This window comes from Protopterus annectens, chromosome 8.part0, assembly GCF_019279795.1.
Source record: "Protopterus annectens isolate FY-2018-M chromosome 8.part0, PAN1.0, whole genome shotgun sequence".
NCBI lineage: Eukaryota > Metazoa > Chordata > Ceratodontiformes > Protopteridae > Protopterus > Protopterus annectens.
In genome coordinates, this window is record NC_056741.1 from 1,230,508,555 (window position 1) to 1,230,525,229 (window position 16,675).

General features: G+C 44.9%; 1 protein-coding gene across 1 annotated transcript in view; it reads right to left on the reverse strand.

Moving 5' to 3' along the window:
* Nucleotides 1-16,675, reverse strand: part of UBA1 (ubiquitin like modifier activating enzyme 1) — a 2,903,587-nt gene that overhangs the window by 1,240,060 nt on the left and 1,646,852 nt on the right. Inside the window, exon 22 of the mRNA XM_044080725.1 lies at nt 7,347-7,352. Within this exon, the coding sequence (XP_043936660.1) occupies nt 7,347-7,352 (6 nt within the window). The remainder of the gene's footprint in view (nt 1-7,346; nt 7,353-16,675) is intronic.

The window sequence follows — 16,675 nt, forward strand, 5'->3', positions numbered from 1 at the left end:
GTGTGCTCCCCAGGCGTAGTCTGAGGCGTCCATTGTGATGATTTGAGTTGCTTGAGGTAAACAAAAAGGGAGACCTGTATTTCTTTGGCATGCTTGAGCCCACCACAAAAATTCCTTTTGAAGGCATGGAATGAGTGGTATAATTGTTTCCAAGCTGTGGCTGTGTTGAGACCATAGGTTTTTTAGGTACCATTGTAGTTTCCTCATATGCAGCTTTGCACATGTTATGTTATTAGTAGGATGCAAGATGCCATGAATCCCAGAGCCTGCAGGACTTTCCCTGCAGTTAGTCTGGTGAAAGTTGCCATTTTGTTTAAGTATTGAGACAGTTGCCCTTGTTTGTCTGGCGTGAGGTAGGCCATCTGGGTGGTTGTATTTAAGCTGGTACCCAGGAAAATTATCTGTTGAGAAGGTATTAATTTTGATTTCTTTTTGTTCACTGTGTATCCCAGGTAGTTTAAAAGTTTTATTACAAATGCCAGATGCTGCAACAGAAGGTCCTTGCTGTCCGCTTGGATCAGGCAGTCGTCCAGATATGGGTAGATTTGTATTCCTTGTTGTCTGCAGAAGGCAATTACTGATGCCAGGCATTTCGTAAACACTCTGGGCGCAGTAGATGAGCCAAAGGGCAATGCAGAGAATTGGTAATGGGTTGAACCTGCAAGAAATATGAGGTATCTTCTGCAATCTTGTCTGATAGGGACATGCAGGTATGCCTCCTTGAGGTCCAATGTTACCAGCCAAGACTCCTTGCCCAGCATGGGAAGAAGCTGCTGTAATGTGAGCATCTTGAATTTTGACACCTGTAGATGTGTTTAGGATGGATAGGTCTAAGATGGGTCTCCAATCTTTGTCCTTCCTTGGTACCAGGAATAGTCTGGAATAAAAACCTTGACCTTGTTCTTTTGCAGGTACCTATTGAATCGCTTTCATATCCATGAGAGTGGAAATTTGTCTTTGTGCCTCTGCCCTTTGATTTTGTGGCAGGTTTGGCAAGCCTCTCATTTTTGGAAGGGTGTGAAAGTGGAACCTGTAGCCTCTGTCTATAATGTCCAGAATCCATTTGTCTTTTGTAACAATGTGCCAGTTTTTTGAAAATAATGCCAGTTTTCCGCCCAAAAGGTGCTGCCATTATAGCTTTGCTTGGCAGGCATAGGGGGGAAGTCTGTGTCTGTTTTCTAAATGACTGATCTATCTTCTCCACCTCTTGGGGTTGGTGCTTGCCACTGTCTACCTCTAAGATCCTTGAGGTTGTCCTCTACCCCTTGGGCGTCTATCTGCCCCTTTGAGGTCTGTCCGTGGCTGGAAAGGACCAATTTTTTGAAGGCCAGTTTCTACTGAAGCGTGGAGGTTGCACCTGCAAGAAATCTTTCACTGTTTGCATAGATTTCGCTTTTTCCTCCATTTTCTTTAGTACCTCCTCAGCTTTAAACACCAAACAATACATCTTTTTGAAGTGGTGCATCTAATAACTTTGCTTTGACATGATCTGGTAAGGTTTGCTCTGAGCCAAGCATGTCTACGTATGACAGACCCGTGACAGCAGTTCTGCATGAGGCCTCTAAAGCATCAAAACCACACTGCAAGGTATGTTTACCCACTTGCTCTGCTCCATGCAACAAATCCTGTAACTCTTTCAAATCTGGTTGTTCTGTTTGTCATTTTGCTTTTCATCTGAGAACAAAAACTGTTGGTACTTTAACATATGAAATTGACAGTTTAAAGCCCCCATGGCTTAAGTGGCAGATGTATACACCTTTTTCCCCCACCTTTCTAATGCTCTGGAATCTCTCTCTCTGAAGGTGAAGTGTTTTTAGCAGTAGAGGCCTTTATTCCCTTGGGACCCTGTGAAATTGTTTCTGGGTCAGCAGTATGGCTTTTATAAAGAAACTGGTGAGAATCAGGGACCCGGTAATACCTGTCTGGTTTAACAGGGGCTGGAGGTAAAGAATCCGGATTAAGAGTGGCTTCTGCGTACACATCATACAAAATATCTAAAACAGGAGGGATAGCCAGGGGCCTATGCTGGGGGAGCAGTAGAAATTCCCCGAGCCTTTTCTTGGAATCAGAGCAATCTTGGCCTTCCCAGTGAAAGTACTCCCTCAATGTATGCAGGGTTTCCCCAAAAGAATAGTCCTGGGGGGGGGGGGGACCGAGGGAATAGACTCCTCAGCATCAGAGTCTTCAAAAGGGGAATAGGCATAATCCTGGTCCTCAGAATGGTCTGAGGTAAAAGAAGCCTGGTCTGAGGAAGGGTAGTCTTCCTCTAATCTGGGTCTTTTGTCAGAGGGGGGGCTGAGAACCCCTGATGAGAGTTATCAAATCCTCAGCCATTTTAAGCATCTGTTTTTTAGGCATGGGGCCTTGAGAGGAGGTCTGAGGACCCTGTCTTTTAGTTTTCATGGCAGCTTTAGATTTAGTGGAGGATTTAAAAGAGAAGGTGGAAGGCCTGAAGACGCCTTCAGAAATGGCAGGTCTCACTAAATTTTCAGTTTCCTCGCCAAGAGTGGCGTCGGTATCTGCAGTGGTAATGGAGAACAAGGAGCCTGCGACCTTGGGTACTGAAGTCACCGGTAAAATAGTTTCATCGGTAGTCAGGGGCTGCGTAGGCGACTCGCTGAGAACCGGTAGTCGGCCTAAGCGTGGTCTCAGTACTCGGTGCAGACCTCGGATGTCGGTCCTTGTCTTTGCGTCTTTTGCTTAAAACTGGCGGTGTATCCAACGACATGATATAATTACATTTTTTGCCAAAATAATGAAGGCGCTTAATAGTGCGCTTGTTGAACCTAGCACAAAAACGGTAGGCCGAGACGTCGTGGTCTGCCCCTAAGCAAGGTATACAGAAAGAGTGAAAATCCTTATGCGGTATTTGCTTCCCACAAGAAATACAATTATTAACTTTGCCTGACATCGGTCTGAGGCAAGAAAAGTTTCCCCAACGGGGTACTTAACTTTAAAAAAGACTTCGGCTGAAATACTTTCGTAAATCTCAGGAGCTGTCCGACCGGCACTTGCGAACTGCTTCTGCTTCGGGCACCGTGCGGCAAGAAATACTGAAGAAAATGGTGTCGGCTGCCTCTTTTATACCCCTGCCGCACTGTCAGGGAAGAAGCGACGACAACCGACGCCGGACCTAGACTTTGGAATTCGGCCGACCGAGGACCCGCCTGACGGCAGGATAACCCATCTGTAATGACTGCAGCTATATGCACGATGAACATCCAGGACTGCAGCAGTGAATACACTTGAACATCTACTTTTATGTTTGGTGTACACAACTCTGTTCTTCATGTTTCACTGCTGCAGTCATCACATTTGGGTTGAGTCACAAAGCTAAGGAAGGGTGGAGGTAGTTAAAGAGCACTAGGGCTAGCAATAAGGCCCTGTAAGACTGCTGTGGCAAATCCAGCTCTGGATTTAGAAAAGATAGGCAGGTGGTAATGCTTGGTGAAAGCATGTACAGAGCTCCAGGTTGCAGCTTCCAGGATGTCCCCAATAGAGACTCCTCGGAGAAATGTGGTAGAGGTAGATGCAGCTCTGGTGGAATGTGTTCTTATCCCGTGTGGGGTAGGTTTTCCATGGTGTTAGCTGTGGAAATGGATGCAATGTGCAATACATTTGGAAATGGTATGCTTTGAAATGGCCGTCCCCTCTACCTCTGGAACAAAGCTAATTAGCAGATGGTCAGATTTTCTGAGAGGCTTAGTCCTGTCCAAACAGAATCTAAGCTGTGTACGTCCAGAGAATGCAGTACCCTTTCCCCTTTATTCTGAGGATTAGGGAAAAAGGTAGGCAAATGAATGGACTGGTTTAGAGCCACACTAGACACCACCTTGGGCATATAAGATGAGTTAGTCCTAAGGGAAACCCTGTCCGCATGAAAGATAATGAAGGGTTCCCACTGCCATGAGGGCCCGCAGTTCAGACACTCTTCTTGCTGAAGAGGCAGCTTAGAAGTAAAGCTGTTTTCAAGAAAGGAATTTCAACTTTGCTGTAGCAGCTGGTTCAAAGGGGGAAGCGTGACTTTTTCCAATACAAAGTTAAGGTTCCAGGCTGAAGTGGGAGACCTCCTGGGGGGGGGGGGGGGGTCAAATATTTGGCCCCTCTAAGGAATTGTTTTAGCAGGGGTTGAGAGCAGAGGGGTGGGCTCAGTATTATAATGTGCTGATATGGCAGAGGCATGAATCTTAATTGAAGAGAAAGACAGGCCCTTGTGGAGCATTTCTGTTAAATCTGGAATATGAGGTAAGCTGGGCACCGTTGTGCCCCGTTTCTGAATAGGATTTCCTAGTACTAGGCCTCCTTGCCTCAAGAATGACATCCAGCACATGCTTACTGAGGGTTGCTGAAGTTGAGCTCAGGGAATTAGTCAGGCTGCAAGGTTCAGGGTTTGAAGCTGAGTGCAGAATCTGGCCCGCCTACTGGGACAGCAGGGAAGGGGTCTGAGGCAGGTGCCAATGTAACTGTCAGACTACACAAAAGGGGGTACCAGTGCTGGCATTGCCAGTCTGGTGCAATTAGTATTGTCCTTGGCTTATCCTGTTTGATCTTCAGTAGAACCGAGAGGAGAGGCAGAGGGGGAAAAGCAAACAGAGACTTTCCCAGGCAAATGACAGGGCATCCAGTTTCCAAGCTTGACTGTGGGGAATTCTGGTGCAGAATTTGTTCAATTGGTAGTTCTGAGGGGATGCAAACAGGTCTACCTATGGTGTACCCCATTTGTTCCTCAAGAGCTTGAATATTTTGGGTTCCAGTTTCCATTCATGTGGGTCCATGAGATTTCTGCTTAAGTAGTCTGCCAGTGAATTATTTTGCCTGGCAGGAATTGAGCTTGTAGGTTCACTTGGTAGCTCAAGGCTGTGTTCCACAGAGCCATGGCTAGTCTGCAGAGTGGGTAGGATGGGTTCCCCTTGCTTGTTTATGTACCACATAACTGTGGTGTTGTCTGTCTTTACCAATAGTTTTCCTGGAAGAATAAGGTCTTTGAAGGCTGTCAGAGCATTCTGTACAGCTAACATTTCTTTTTGACTGATATGCAGGTGCATCTGTTTTGGGTTCCATTTGCCCTGAATGCACTGCCCTGCCATGTGAGCCCCCCATGCATAATCTGATGAGTCAGTTAGGGTTTGGGTGGCAGGGGGTAGAGTGAAAGGGAGTCCCTTGTTGTGGTAGCAGGTCTCTGCCCACCAAAGGAACTCTGCACTTAGACAAGGAATGATAGGAATCATTGTTTCCAGGTCCTAGAATGTTGACACCCATTGGAGTTTCCTCATATGCAGTCTTGCATACGGAATTAACAGAATGTAAGAGGCCATGAACCCCAGGGCTTGCAGGATTTTCCTTGCAGACAGCTGGGTTTTTGAGGCCAGTATTTCGAAGTAGGTTGTCAAATGAACCTGTTTCTCTACAGTGAGGAATGCCATCTGGGAAGTTGTGTTCAAGCTTGCTCCTAGGAATACAATCTGTTGGCAGGGTAACAGGTGAGATTTTTTTCTCATTGATGGTTTACCCTAGTGAAGTTAGACGTCTCTTTACAAATACCAGGTGCTATAACATGCAAGTCCTGACTCTCTGCATGAATCAGGCAATCGTCCAAGTATGGGTAAATCTGAATATTTCTTTGCCTGCAAAATGCAATGGCTGGAGTTATTCACTTTTGAATAACCTGGGCGCAGTAGATAAGCCAAAGGGAAGTGCAAAGAACTGAAGCGTAGAAATTTTCTGCAGGATTCCCTTATTGGGATGTGCAGGTAAGCTTTTAAATCTAGAGTTGCCAGCCAGGCATCCTTGGCTAGCATAGGAAGAAGCTGTTGAAGAGTTAGAATTTGGAATCACTAGAAAGGTGTTGAGAATAGAAAGGTCCAGGATAGGACGCCAGGAGTTTTCCTTTCAGGGAACCAGGAACAGCCTTGAATAAAAACCTTGTCCTCTGTTCTGCTGGGACAGGTTGAATAGCCCTGACAATGAGGAGAGAGAGCACTTGATTTTGGGCCTCCGCCAAGGTTGGGAGTGAGTGGAAGTGGAATCTGTATCCTAGGGAAACTGTTTAAAACCCATTTGTCTTGGGTAATGAGTTCCCAGTTTTCTGCATGAAGGGCAAGCTTTCCTAAGGGAGCAAGTAGTTGAGCAAGGCTTGGTAGAGTTAAGGATAAGTCATTGTGCCATTTTTCCATGGCGGGGGTGGGCTTACTACTCCCTGCTGTAGAAGTGGGGACCCCCCACTGCTTAGTTCTGTGCATAGCCCGAGACTGAAGTCTTGGTGGTATGCTGTTCATGGGTTTAGACTGAAGGCCTGGAAGAGACTGAAAAGGACCAGCTCTTCGAAGGCCAATGCCTACTGAATCTAGGTGGCTGTACTTGCAGGAAATCTTTAACAGTTTGCATCGATTTAGCTTTTTCCGCCATCCTTTTGAGGACTACTACTGCTCTGTTGCCAAACAGGCGCTCTTGGTTTAAGGGAGCATCCAGTAATTTAGAATTTAACATGATCTGGCAAGTTTTGCTCCTTAAGCCAAGCATGCCTTCTAAGTACAGACCCAGTGACAGCAGTCCTGCAAGATGCTACTAAAAAAATCAAAACTACATTGCAAAGTAAGTTTACCAACTCGTTCAGCATAATGCATTAAATGGTGTAATTCTTTATGTTCAGCAGAGTCAGGAATCAACATCATTTCTGTTTAATTAGCCCCATAATATGCTGCTGAAACTTTAACATATGAAACTGGCAATTGAAAGCCCTAATGGCCAAAGTAGCAGAAGTATATACCTTCTTACCCCATCTGTCTAAAGCTCTAGAATCCCTATCAGAAGGGGTAGGATTTTTGGCAGTAGTAGCCTCAATGCCTTTTGGTCCTTGGAAAATGGTTTCTGGATCCGCAGTAGGATTCTTGAAAAGGAATTTGAGTCAGGTTTCCTGGGCGCTGGAGGCAAAGTGTCTGGGGTAAGGCTGGATTCCAAGAAAACATCATCTATAACCTCCAGAACAGGAGGGATAACTAAAGGCCTGTGTTGAGGCAGGTTTAAATATCCTTAAGTCTCTTTTTGGACTGAGAATAGTACTGCCTTTCCCAGCGGAAATGCTCACTAAAAGTGTGCAAGGATTCACCAACAGAAAAATCTTCTGGAGGGGAAGCAGAGAGAATAGAATCCTCAGTATCAGAATCCTCATAAGTAGATAAAGGTAAATCCTGATAAAAGGAATAGAGATATAAGATTCCTGATCAGAAAAATCAGAAATGTTGATGGACAAAGATACATACACTCCCCTTGACTGGAATGCACTCAATAATTTAATTAGGGAAGTACATAGTACGCTATACGATATGTTATTATGTAAAACTATAGACAAGGAACTCTATGTTTATCTTACGGTAGAGAATCCTTTGGTTCCTACTTTTAGGGGTCTCCCTAAAGTGCATAAAAACAGAGATAATCCCCCTTTGAGACCCATTGTATCTAGCAAAGGATGGCTCACAGAACCACTTTCCATCTATTTGGACAAGATGTTCAAACCGATTGTGACCAATACTAATTATATTTTAAGGGACACGCAACAGTTTTTAGAGAAATTATCTGACTTAAACAGATCACAGTTGTTTTCAAGTGATGACATTCTTGTAACACTTGATGTGACATCATTATTTACATCAATACCAAATGATGTTGGTATTGAATATGTGCCAGTTCCTTTTGGCACATGACATAGCCAATACAGATGTTATGAAATGGATGAGCCTCCTAGAATTAGTTCTTGAGAACAATGTTCTGCTATATGACAATAAGTATTTTTTGCAAACCAAGGTAGCCATGGGGACCCCTTGTGCCAACACCTATGCCAATTTGGTGTTGGCACATTGGAGAGACACTTATGTATTTAATCATGCTTTATACTGTCAACACTTAAAACATTACAGTAGATTTGTTGACGATGTGTGTATTGTATGGGGGGGATCAGTTACATTACTAACAGACTTTGTTAGATACTTGAATGCCACTACTGATTTTTGAATTTTGAATGCAGTTACTCTGTTTTGGAGATTGTATTTTTGGATGTTAAGCTAACTAAAGGAACCAATGGCATAGACACAGAGTTATTTAGGAAGACATGTTGGAAAAACAACTTACTGCACCGCAGCAGCATGCATCCCAAACATATACACAAAAACATTCCCAAGAACCAAATGTTACGGGCCTCTAGATTGACTACTCAAGAGTCTACCTTTAATAAACAGAAGACTATACTTAAAAAGAATTTTTAGAAAGGGGCTATAAAGAGACAGAAGTACATGAAGCACTAATTCATGGGGATATTCACAGAGTAGGTAAGGGCACTCCGTTTTAAGGAGAGTAGATGATAATGATGGGTTGAACATCAAAACCAATCCCCAGCAGTAAACAGACTGATTATTCCTTATACTAATATCAATAATCAAGTAAGGCAGGTTATAGGAGACAATTGGAAATTACTCTTGATGGATGAGAAAATAAAAGACTTAGTTGATACTAGACCAACTATATCTTATAGAAACATGAAGTCCCTAGATAGGAGACTATGTTATGTAAACCTTAACAAGGTCAATATTTTTCCACATAAGACAGGAACCTTTGCATGTTTAACTTGTAAGCAATGCAAATATATAGTTGCAACTGATAAATTCATACATCCACACACAGGACGTGAATATTTGTTCAAGGGATATGCATGTTGTAAAACTAGAGATGTTATATACCTCGCTCAATGCCAACAATGTACACTTTCTTATGTTGGTAAAACCAATAGGACATTACGTGAGCGAATAAGAGAACACATCTATGCAATTGATAAACAGAATACAACAAATGCCCTAGCACGACATGTTTTAGATAAAGGATCTTCACATTGTTTTAAATTCATGGTCCTTGAGACTTTAACAAGAACTAATAGGCTAGGTAACATTAAAAGCCACACAGAAGGGATAGAGAACAAATGGATTCTTAGGCTACAAGCCCATTGTTACGGGCTCAATGATAAGATATCCCTCAAACCCTTTCTAGCCAATAGACCCTTGAACCACTGAATTTTATACATTTATATTATGTATTTAATATATATGTTTTAATATATGTTTTAATATATGTTTTAACATATGTGTTTTTAACTTATGAGTTTATTTATGTGTGTTTTCACAAGTCTATTGTATGTGCTTTCATAAGCTTTGTAGAATTTAGTAAGACATTTATACTCAGACTTGTTTGAATTTGTAAGCATCACTAATTACATCAATTACACCTTGTGGTCTTTAATCAATTAAGGTGCAATGTACTATGGTATATAAAGGGATGCATTATTCATACATCTTTAAAGGTCTGAAGAAGCGTTACACCAACGCGAAAGCGCTTACCTGTCTCTTTTTTTACCTGTTTGTCTTAATAAAGGACAGACTGTGGAAGATTTGGTGAGATTTATTTGCAGCCTGGTGCACTCCTCACTTTTGGACTACATGTTCATGGGTTTAGACTGAAGGCCTGGAAGAGACTGAAAAGGACCAGCTCTTTGAAGGCCAATGCCTACTGAATCTAGGTGGCTGTACTTGCAGGAAATCTTTAACAGTTTGCATCGATTTAGCTTTTTCCGCCATCCTTTTGAGGACTACTACTGCTCTGTTGCCAAACAGGCGCTCTTGGTTTAAGGGAGCATCCAGTAATTTAGAATTTAACATGATCTGGCAAGTTTTGCTCCTTAAGCCAAGCATGCCTTCTAAGTACAGACCCAGTGACAGCAGTCCTGCAAGATGCTACTAAAAAAATCAAAACTACATTGCAAAGTAAGTTTACCAACTCGTTCAGCATAATGCATTAAATGGTGTAATTCTTTATGTTCAGCAGAGTCAGGAATCAACATCATTTCTGTTTAATTAGCCCCATAATATGCTGCTGAAACTTTAACATATGAAACTGGCAATTGAAAGCCCTAATGGCCAAAGTAGCAGAAGTATATACCTTCTTACCCCATCTGTCTAAAGCTCTAGAATCCCTATCAGAAGGGGTAGGATTTTTGGCAGTAGTAGCCTCAATGCCTTTTGGTCCTTGGAAAATGGTTTCTGGATCCGCAGTAGGATTCTTGAAAAGGAATTTGAGTCAGGTTTCCTGGGCTGGAGGCAAAGTGTCTGGGGTAAGGCTGGATTCCAAGAAAACATCATCTATAACCTCCAGAACAGGAGGGATAACTAAAGGCCTGTGTTGAGGCAGGTTTAAATATCCTTAAGTCTCTTTTTGGACTGAGAATAGTACTGCCTTTCCCAGCGGAAATGCTCACTAAAAGTGTGCAAGGATTCACCAACAGAAAAATCTTCTGGAGGGGAAGCAGAGAGAATAGAATCCTCAGTATCAGAATCCTCATAAGTAGATAAAGGTAAATCCTGATAAAAGGAATAGAGATATAAGATTCCTGATCAGAAAAATCAGAAAGAAAATCAGTTCTAGGTCTCAGAGGGGGAAGGCTGGCTTCCCCTAATTAAGGTAATAAGGTCTTCAGCCATTGTAATCATTTGTTTTTGAGGCATATGGGCCTGAGAATACGCTTTGGTCATCGGTTTTCTAGGCTTAGTAAGAGCTTTAGGCCTGAGGAATTTAGTATTCTTAGCTTGAAACAAAGTCATCAGTTGGATTTGAAAATCGGTAGGCCTGAATACACCCCTAGAAGCCGGTACCTGCACAGCATCTCCAGACCCATCCAAAGTAGAGACATCTGCAGGTTCCATAGTCATAGAAGCATCTCGCGGCATACCGGACTCCGAATGGGTTTCAGTAGAGGCCTGCAAATCCGTAGTAGTGGGTATCAGGGGCTGCGAAAGCGCCTCACTGAGTACCTGCAGACTGGAGACTAGCTTATAGGAAGTATTGGCGGCGGTTCTGGACTTATGTGGTCTGCCTTGATCCTTAAGGTTTTTTTTGGACGATCAGTAGTCGGATTGGTTAACGAAGCCATTTCGGAGTATGGAGACTGAGAACGAAAGTATTTACCTACAAAAATTGCCAGACGACGAATAGTTTGGGCATTGAACAAGGCACAAAACCAACAGCGAGGGACGTCGTGGTCTGGGCCTAAACAACAGACGCAGTAAGAATGAAAATCGCTATGAGCTATTTGCTTTCTACAGGCAAGACAATTATTCATTTTTTCTGACATCGGGTAGAGCAAGAAAAAAGGATCTCCAACAGGGTACTTATCTTTTTGAAGACTTCAGGTCTGAAACTCAAACGAAAAGGCTCTGGTATTCAGGCCGGCTGAAGGCTACCTGCAGGCAGATAATCCAAATGTGATGACTGCAACAGTGAAACACGAAGAACATCTCTCTCACTATCCCCCTGAGGGTTTATGACATAAGGTCGGTAGGTGGATGAACTGGTTCACCACCGTGGGCATGAAGGAGGGGTTAAACCTGAGTGAGACCCTGTCCAGATAGAAGCCGAGGAATGGTGGGTCAGCCATCAGAGCTTGTAGCTCTGAGACCTCCTGGCTGAGGTAAAAGCCACCAATAAGACAGTTTTCAAAGTGCAAAACTTTAAGGAGGCTTTAGCCAATGGCTCGAAGTGAGCCAGGGGGAGCTTTTCCAATAAATAGTCAAGATCCCATGGAGGATGGGTCGGTTTTCTGGGGAGGTCTAAGATGAAGGACCACTTTGAGGAAGAGCTTAGACAGTAATTTGGATACTAAAGGTGGATCCAGGGGGAGAAAGGCAGAGATAGAGGGACAGGTATGCTTTTATAGAAGAGTAGGCCAGTCCTGTCTGCAGGAGTTCACACAGGTAAGACAGGATCAGAGGGCTGCTGCTTTCCAGTGGGTCCAGCTGTCTTCTGTGACACCATAAGGAAAATCTTTTCCACTTGTACAGTTATATTTTCTAGTATGGGGTTTCCTGGCCTCCTGCAGGACACTGAGCAAGTCTTTGTTGTACAGGTGTCTTAAAGGGATCGGAATCCCATCAGCCACAGGGTGAGGTTCAAAGACTGCCACTGTGGATGTATTGGAGACCCCTTGTTCTGTGTGAGTAGGTCCACTGAGGGGGGGGGGGGGGTAAATTGTGGTGATTGCCTTTGGAGAGTAGTAGTAAGAGGGGGAACCAGTGCTGTCTTGGCCAATAGGGGGTCACCATCAAGACTTTTGGGTTGCCCTGCTGAATTTTCAGCAGCACTTCTTGAATCAATGGGAGGGGGGAATGCATACAGAAATTTCCCCTTCCATGAAAGGCATCTGTTGCCAGTGCCTTGGGGTCTGGTGTCCTGGTGCAATAGCCAGGAAGTTGTCTGTTGATGGAGGAGGCAAACAGGTCTATTTGAGATGCACTCCATCAGTTGCCAGGTCCAGGAAGATGTCCCTGTGAAACATCCGTGTTTTTTTGTGATGGTCCTGCTGAGAGATTCTGCCTGGACACTATGACGGGAAGAGATGTAAACTGCCTGTAGGGTCATCCCGTGGGAAGTGGCTAGCTCCCATACCTACATGGCCAGTCTGCAGAGTATGTAGTATATGGTGACCCCCCTGTTTGTTGAAATACCACAGGACAGTGGTGTTGTCCGTGAAAATCTTGAGTGGGCCTTCGTGCAGGTAAGGGGAAAAGGCTTTCAGAGCAAGAAGAATCACCCTCATTTCCCCGACATTGATGTGCTCTAGGTTGTGTGGGCATTGCTGCAGACCCTGCACCTATCTTGTGCCTAGAGTTGCTCCCCAGCCCAGGTCTGAAGCATTTGTATGGATGATCTGGGTTGGTGTGGGAGGTTGGAGAGGAAGGCCTGGGTTCATGGCCACTTGTGACAGCCACCAGTGAAGTTCTTGTTTTAGGCAAGGCAGAAGGTGGACCTTGAATTCCAGGGGATGGGAGTGCTTAGTCCAGCCTGACCAAAGATACCACTGCTGCTTTCTCATGCGCAGTCTTGCCAAAGGAAGCATGGGTATAGCGGCTGCCATGTACCCAGGAGCCTCAGGTATTGTCTTGCAGTCAGTTCTGATGCCTAAAGGTAGTCTGTAAGGGATGCCACTCCTGCATAAGGTCTGTGCGAATCCTGCATCCCAGGAAAACAATGTCCTGTGTGGGCTCCAGATGGGACTTTGGGAAGTTTATCTAAAACCCTAGAGACTGTAAAAGTGTCAGAAGAAACTGAGTGTGAAGGAGGAGGGTCTTTGGATTACCCACTTGGATCAAAAGATCATCTAGCTAAGGGAATATTTGGATTCCTTTTGTTCTGCAATAAACAATGTCTGGAGCCAGACATTTTGTGAATACCTTTGGGGCAGTGGAAATCCCAAATGGCAAGGCAGAGAATTGAAAGTGGGAAGAACCTGCCAACACAATCTCAGGTATTTCCTGAAGATGGGCTTTATTGGGTTGTGTAGATAACCATCCTTTTTATCTAGGGTCACCATGAGCCTGTGGGGTAGAAGCAGGGGGAAGACAGTGGGAAGAGAAAGCATCCTCAAGGTAGGGACCTCAAGGATCGGGTTTAGCAGTGAGAGGTCCAGGATGGGTCTCCATGGTCCCTCATTTCTGGGTACCAGAAAAATCGAGTAGAATCCTTTCCCTCTTGCTTTCAAAGCCACTGGTTCTATGGTGCCTTGGGATAGTAAAGATTGTAGTACAGGTTTTAGGAGGTGGAGCTGATTGCTGGGGAGGTTGAGCTATACCCTTTCTTACCGGACGGGAGATCCAGGACATGAAATAGCCATTCTGGATGATGGATAGAACCAATGTGTCTGTGGTAATGTGGGACCAGGCAGGGATACAGTGAGAGTCAGACAGACAGACAAGGGATGAGGGGGTTTCAGGAAGGTTGCCATGTAGTCAGACACTACCTGCCTTATCCAGAAAGTAGGTCCGCTGGCTAGGGGCTGGGGGAACTCTAGCCGGGCAGTTTGCTTTCTAGGTGGTCTCTCAGGTCTGGAGGGAGGTATCGGCCATGCATGTTTTTTGATTAACAGTCTTGGCCGGGTAGTTCCTATGGAACTTGGGTATGGCAGAAACGAGGTGTTTAAGGTCTTGCATTTTTTTACGTTTTTGCTGTAAAAATTTGAAGAGATCTGCCACCTTGGCACCGAATAATGCAGAGAAATCTAGGGGGGCATCGAGTTTCACCCTGAAGTCATCAGGCAGAGGTTGAAGATGAAGCGAGGCATACCTTCTAAGGGCAGAGGATGATGCAGTCGACCAAGCGGAAGCCTCTGCTGCATCATAGCTACACCTAATGGAATGTCTGTTCACCCGGGAGGCGAGAGGACAGAAGCAAGGCAAGCTTTGGCTGGACAGTCTGGGATGTCAGCAAAGTCTTTAGTGGGTTTCTCTAGGAGGACTAGAGAGTATTTGGCTATATGGGTCTGGAAGTTAGTGGCGATGAAGGACAGAGTGGCAGACATGTAAATTTTCTTGCCTAGGCATTCCATAGTCTTACTATCCTTATCAGAAGGAAGTAAGGTAGTGGAAGGGAGAAGTTTAGTAGGCCTATCAGTAGCAATGGAAATAGTGGCAGGGTCAGCAGGGGGGCCACTTAAGGAATTTTTCAGTTTCAAGCACGTTGTACAGCCTTGTCTAGTCTGCGAGGAGAAGGGGCTGTGATTTAGGATTGAGGGATGCAGATGAGAAGGCATCCAAGAAGGCTGGCAGAATGGGTGGAACTGCAGAGGAACTGGGGGAGTCCATCTGTATGAGGTCATAAAACCTCTTTTGTACTTAAGTAATGACAAAGGATTCCCACTGAAAGTGGTCTCATTTTCCCAATGGTTTCTGTAAAGGTCAAGTCTTCCACTGGGGAGTCAGGGTCAATGGACTCTTCCTCTGAGGAGCCATACCCCAAAGGAGAGGAGATCTGGGTGGTGTAAGAGAGGGAGTCTTCTGAGGAATCAGAGAATTCCTCTTCTTCCCTGGCAGAAGTCCGCGGCCTAGGGCTGAGGAGTGTGTGTGTGTGTGTGGGGGGGGGGGGGGGCTGCAGCAGAGCTCCCAGCAGTGGTAGGCTGTCAGGCCATGAAGGCATTCAAGATACTCTGGCTGAAAGCTTGCCAGCCTGGGGTGCTTTCAAGCAGAGGAGAAAGGTGCTTGCTTTTTTTTTTTCTTTAAAAGACTCACAGGCGTCTTACCTGGAGAGGACCTTGAGCCAGAGACAGGAACAGGGTCGGCATGTTCCGACGAACCCACAGGAAAGGCAGGTCCCCCCTCGACATCTGAAGCAGGCATCGGTAAATCCTGGAAGGACATGCTGTCAGCTCGGGATTGTGCAGCCTCCTCAAGGGAACCCACTTTATCCTGGCTGGCGGGAGCCAATTCCTCTACCAGGCCGACGTCTGCAACAAGCGGAGGTACAGAAGACAGAGGTGCAGCCGAAGGAAAGGGAGCCTGGTTTTAGGACTTTTCTTAGGCAGTTCTGTCAGGGCTTCAGAAGCACATTCCAACTTTAGCATGAGTTGCTTATCGCGCTGGTTCTCGAGGTAAAGGTTAAGGGCCTGTAAGCAGCGACGTGGGGTTTTAGGGATAAACACCTTACAGATAGAGCAAATTTTGTGGTAATTTTCCCTTCTTTAGCAAAAAAGGCACTGACCGTTCTTGTCAGTGGGAAATTTGCTGGCCACACTTACCCCTCCTGGGTGACATGCACAAATGTTAAATAAAGGACTGAAAGGTTAATAAATGGGGTACTTATCTGAATTATTTTATCCAATGTCAGCATTAAGCAGGAACACATGGCATCTGACTGGCAGTCGAAGAGTTGGGGGGGGGGGGGGCTGGTGCATGCAGACCACTTTTATGCCCCACATTCCTGTCAGCCATGTCAGGCATCCAAAGCACCAGGAGGGACTGAAACATTTTTGAATACTGGCCAGACGAACGCGAAAGAAGTGTAAACCCATATGTGGAATACTGCAACATAGGAATAGAATGTCATTGCAATGTCTTCCTTCAGTACATGAAGCTTTATCATCCCACTGCACTACTACTTACAGAAATAAGCGCAGGACTGAGAAGTGCTTGTTTTGAAAGTCATGAACTACTTACTGCTACCACACTGTCAGCAGAGAAAATTTTAGCAAAGTGCCCATTCAAGAAAAGTACAGTTTTGTACCTACCATAAATGTAGATGTCCGAACAGGATAGCATCTGCAGTCATAACAAATGGGTTGTCCTGTCGTCAGGCAGCCCTTCGGTCGGCCGGATTCCAAAGTCTGGGTATGGCCTCGGCTGGTGTCGCACTTCACCCGACGTCATCTCTGCTGGTCTTCGGGTATAAAGGCATCAGCCGACGCCATTTTCCTCAGTGTTTCTTGCCCCAGATGCCAGTTGCCTTCTTGGAAAGCTAAATTTTGGGTAAATGCCAATGTTTCCAAAAAAAAGGTAGGCAAACACAAAAATAAGCATGTATGTACATATATACAAACAAATACACCATAAGAGACCCCCCCCAGCTAGCTATTAGGAGGGTAAATACCCTAGGAATACCACAGAGGGGAAGGAGGGTAGGTAATCCTGACTGCAGATGCTATCCTGTTCGGACATCTACATTTATGGTAGGTACAAAACTGTACTATGTCCTTCAAGGATGCATCTGCAGTCATAACAAATGGGTAGAATACCATAGCCAAACTAGGGAGGAGGAAGAAGAATTATGGTGTAGTTAGGATCCCTTGCAATACAGCAGTGGCAAAACCTGCTCGGGA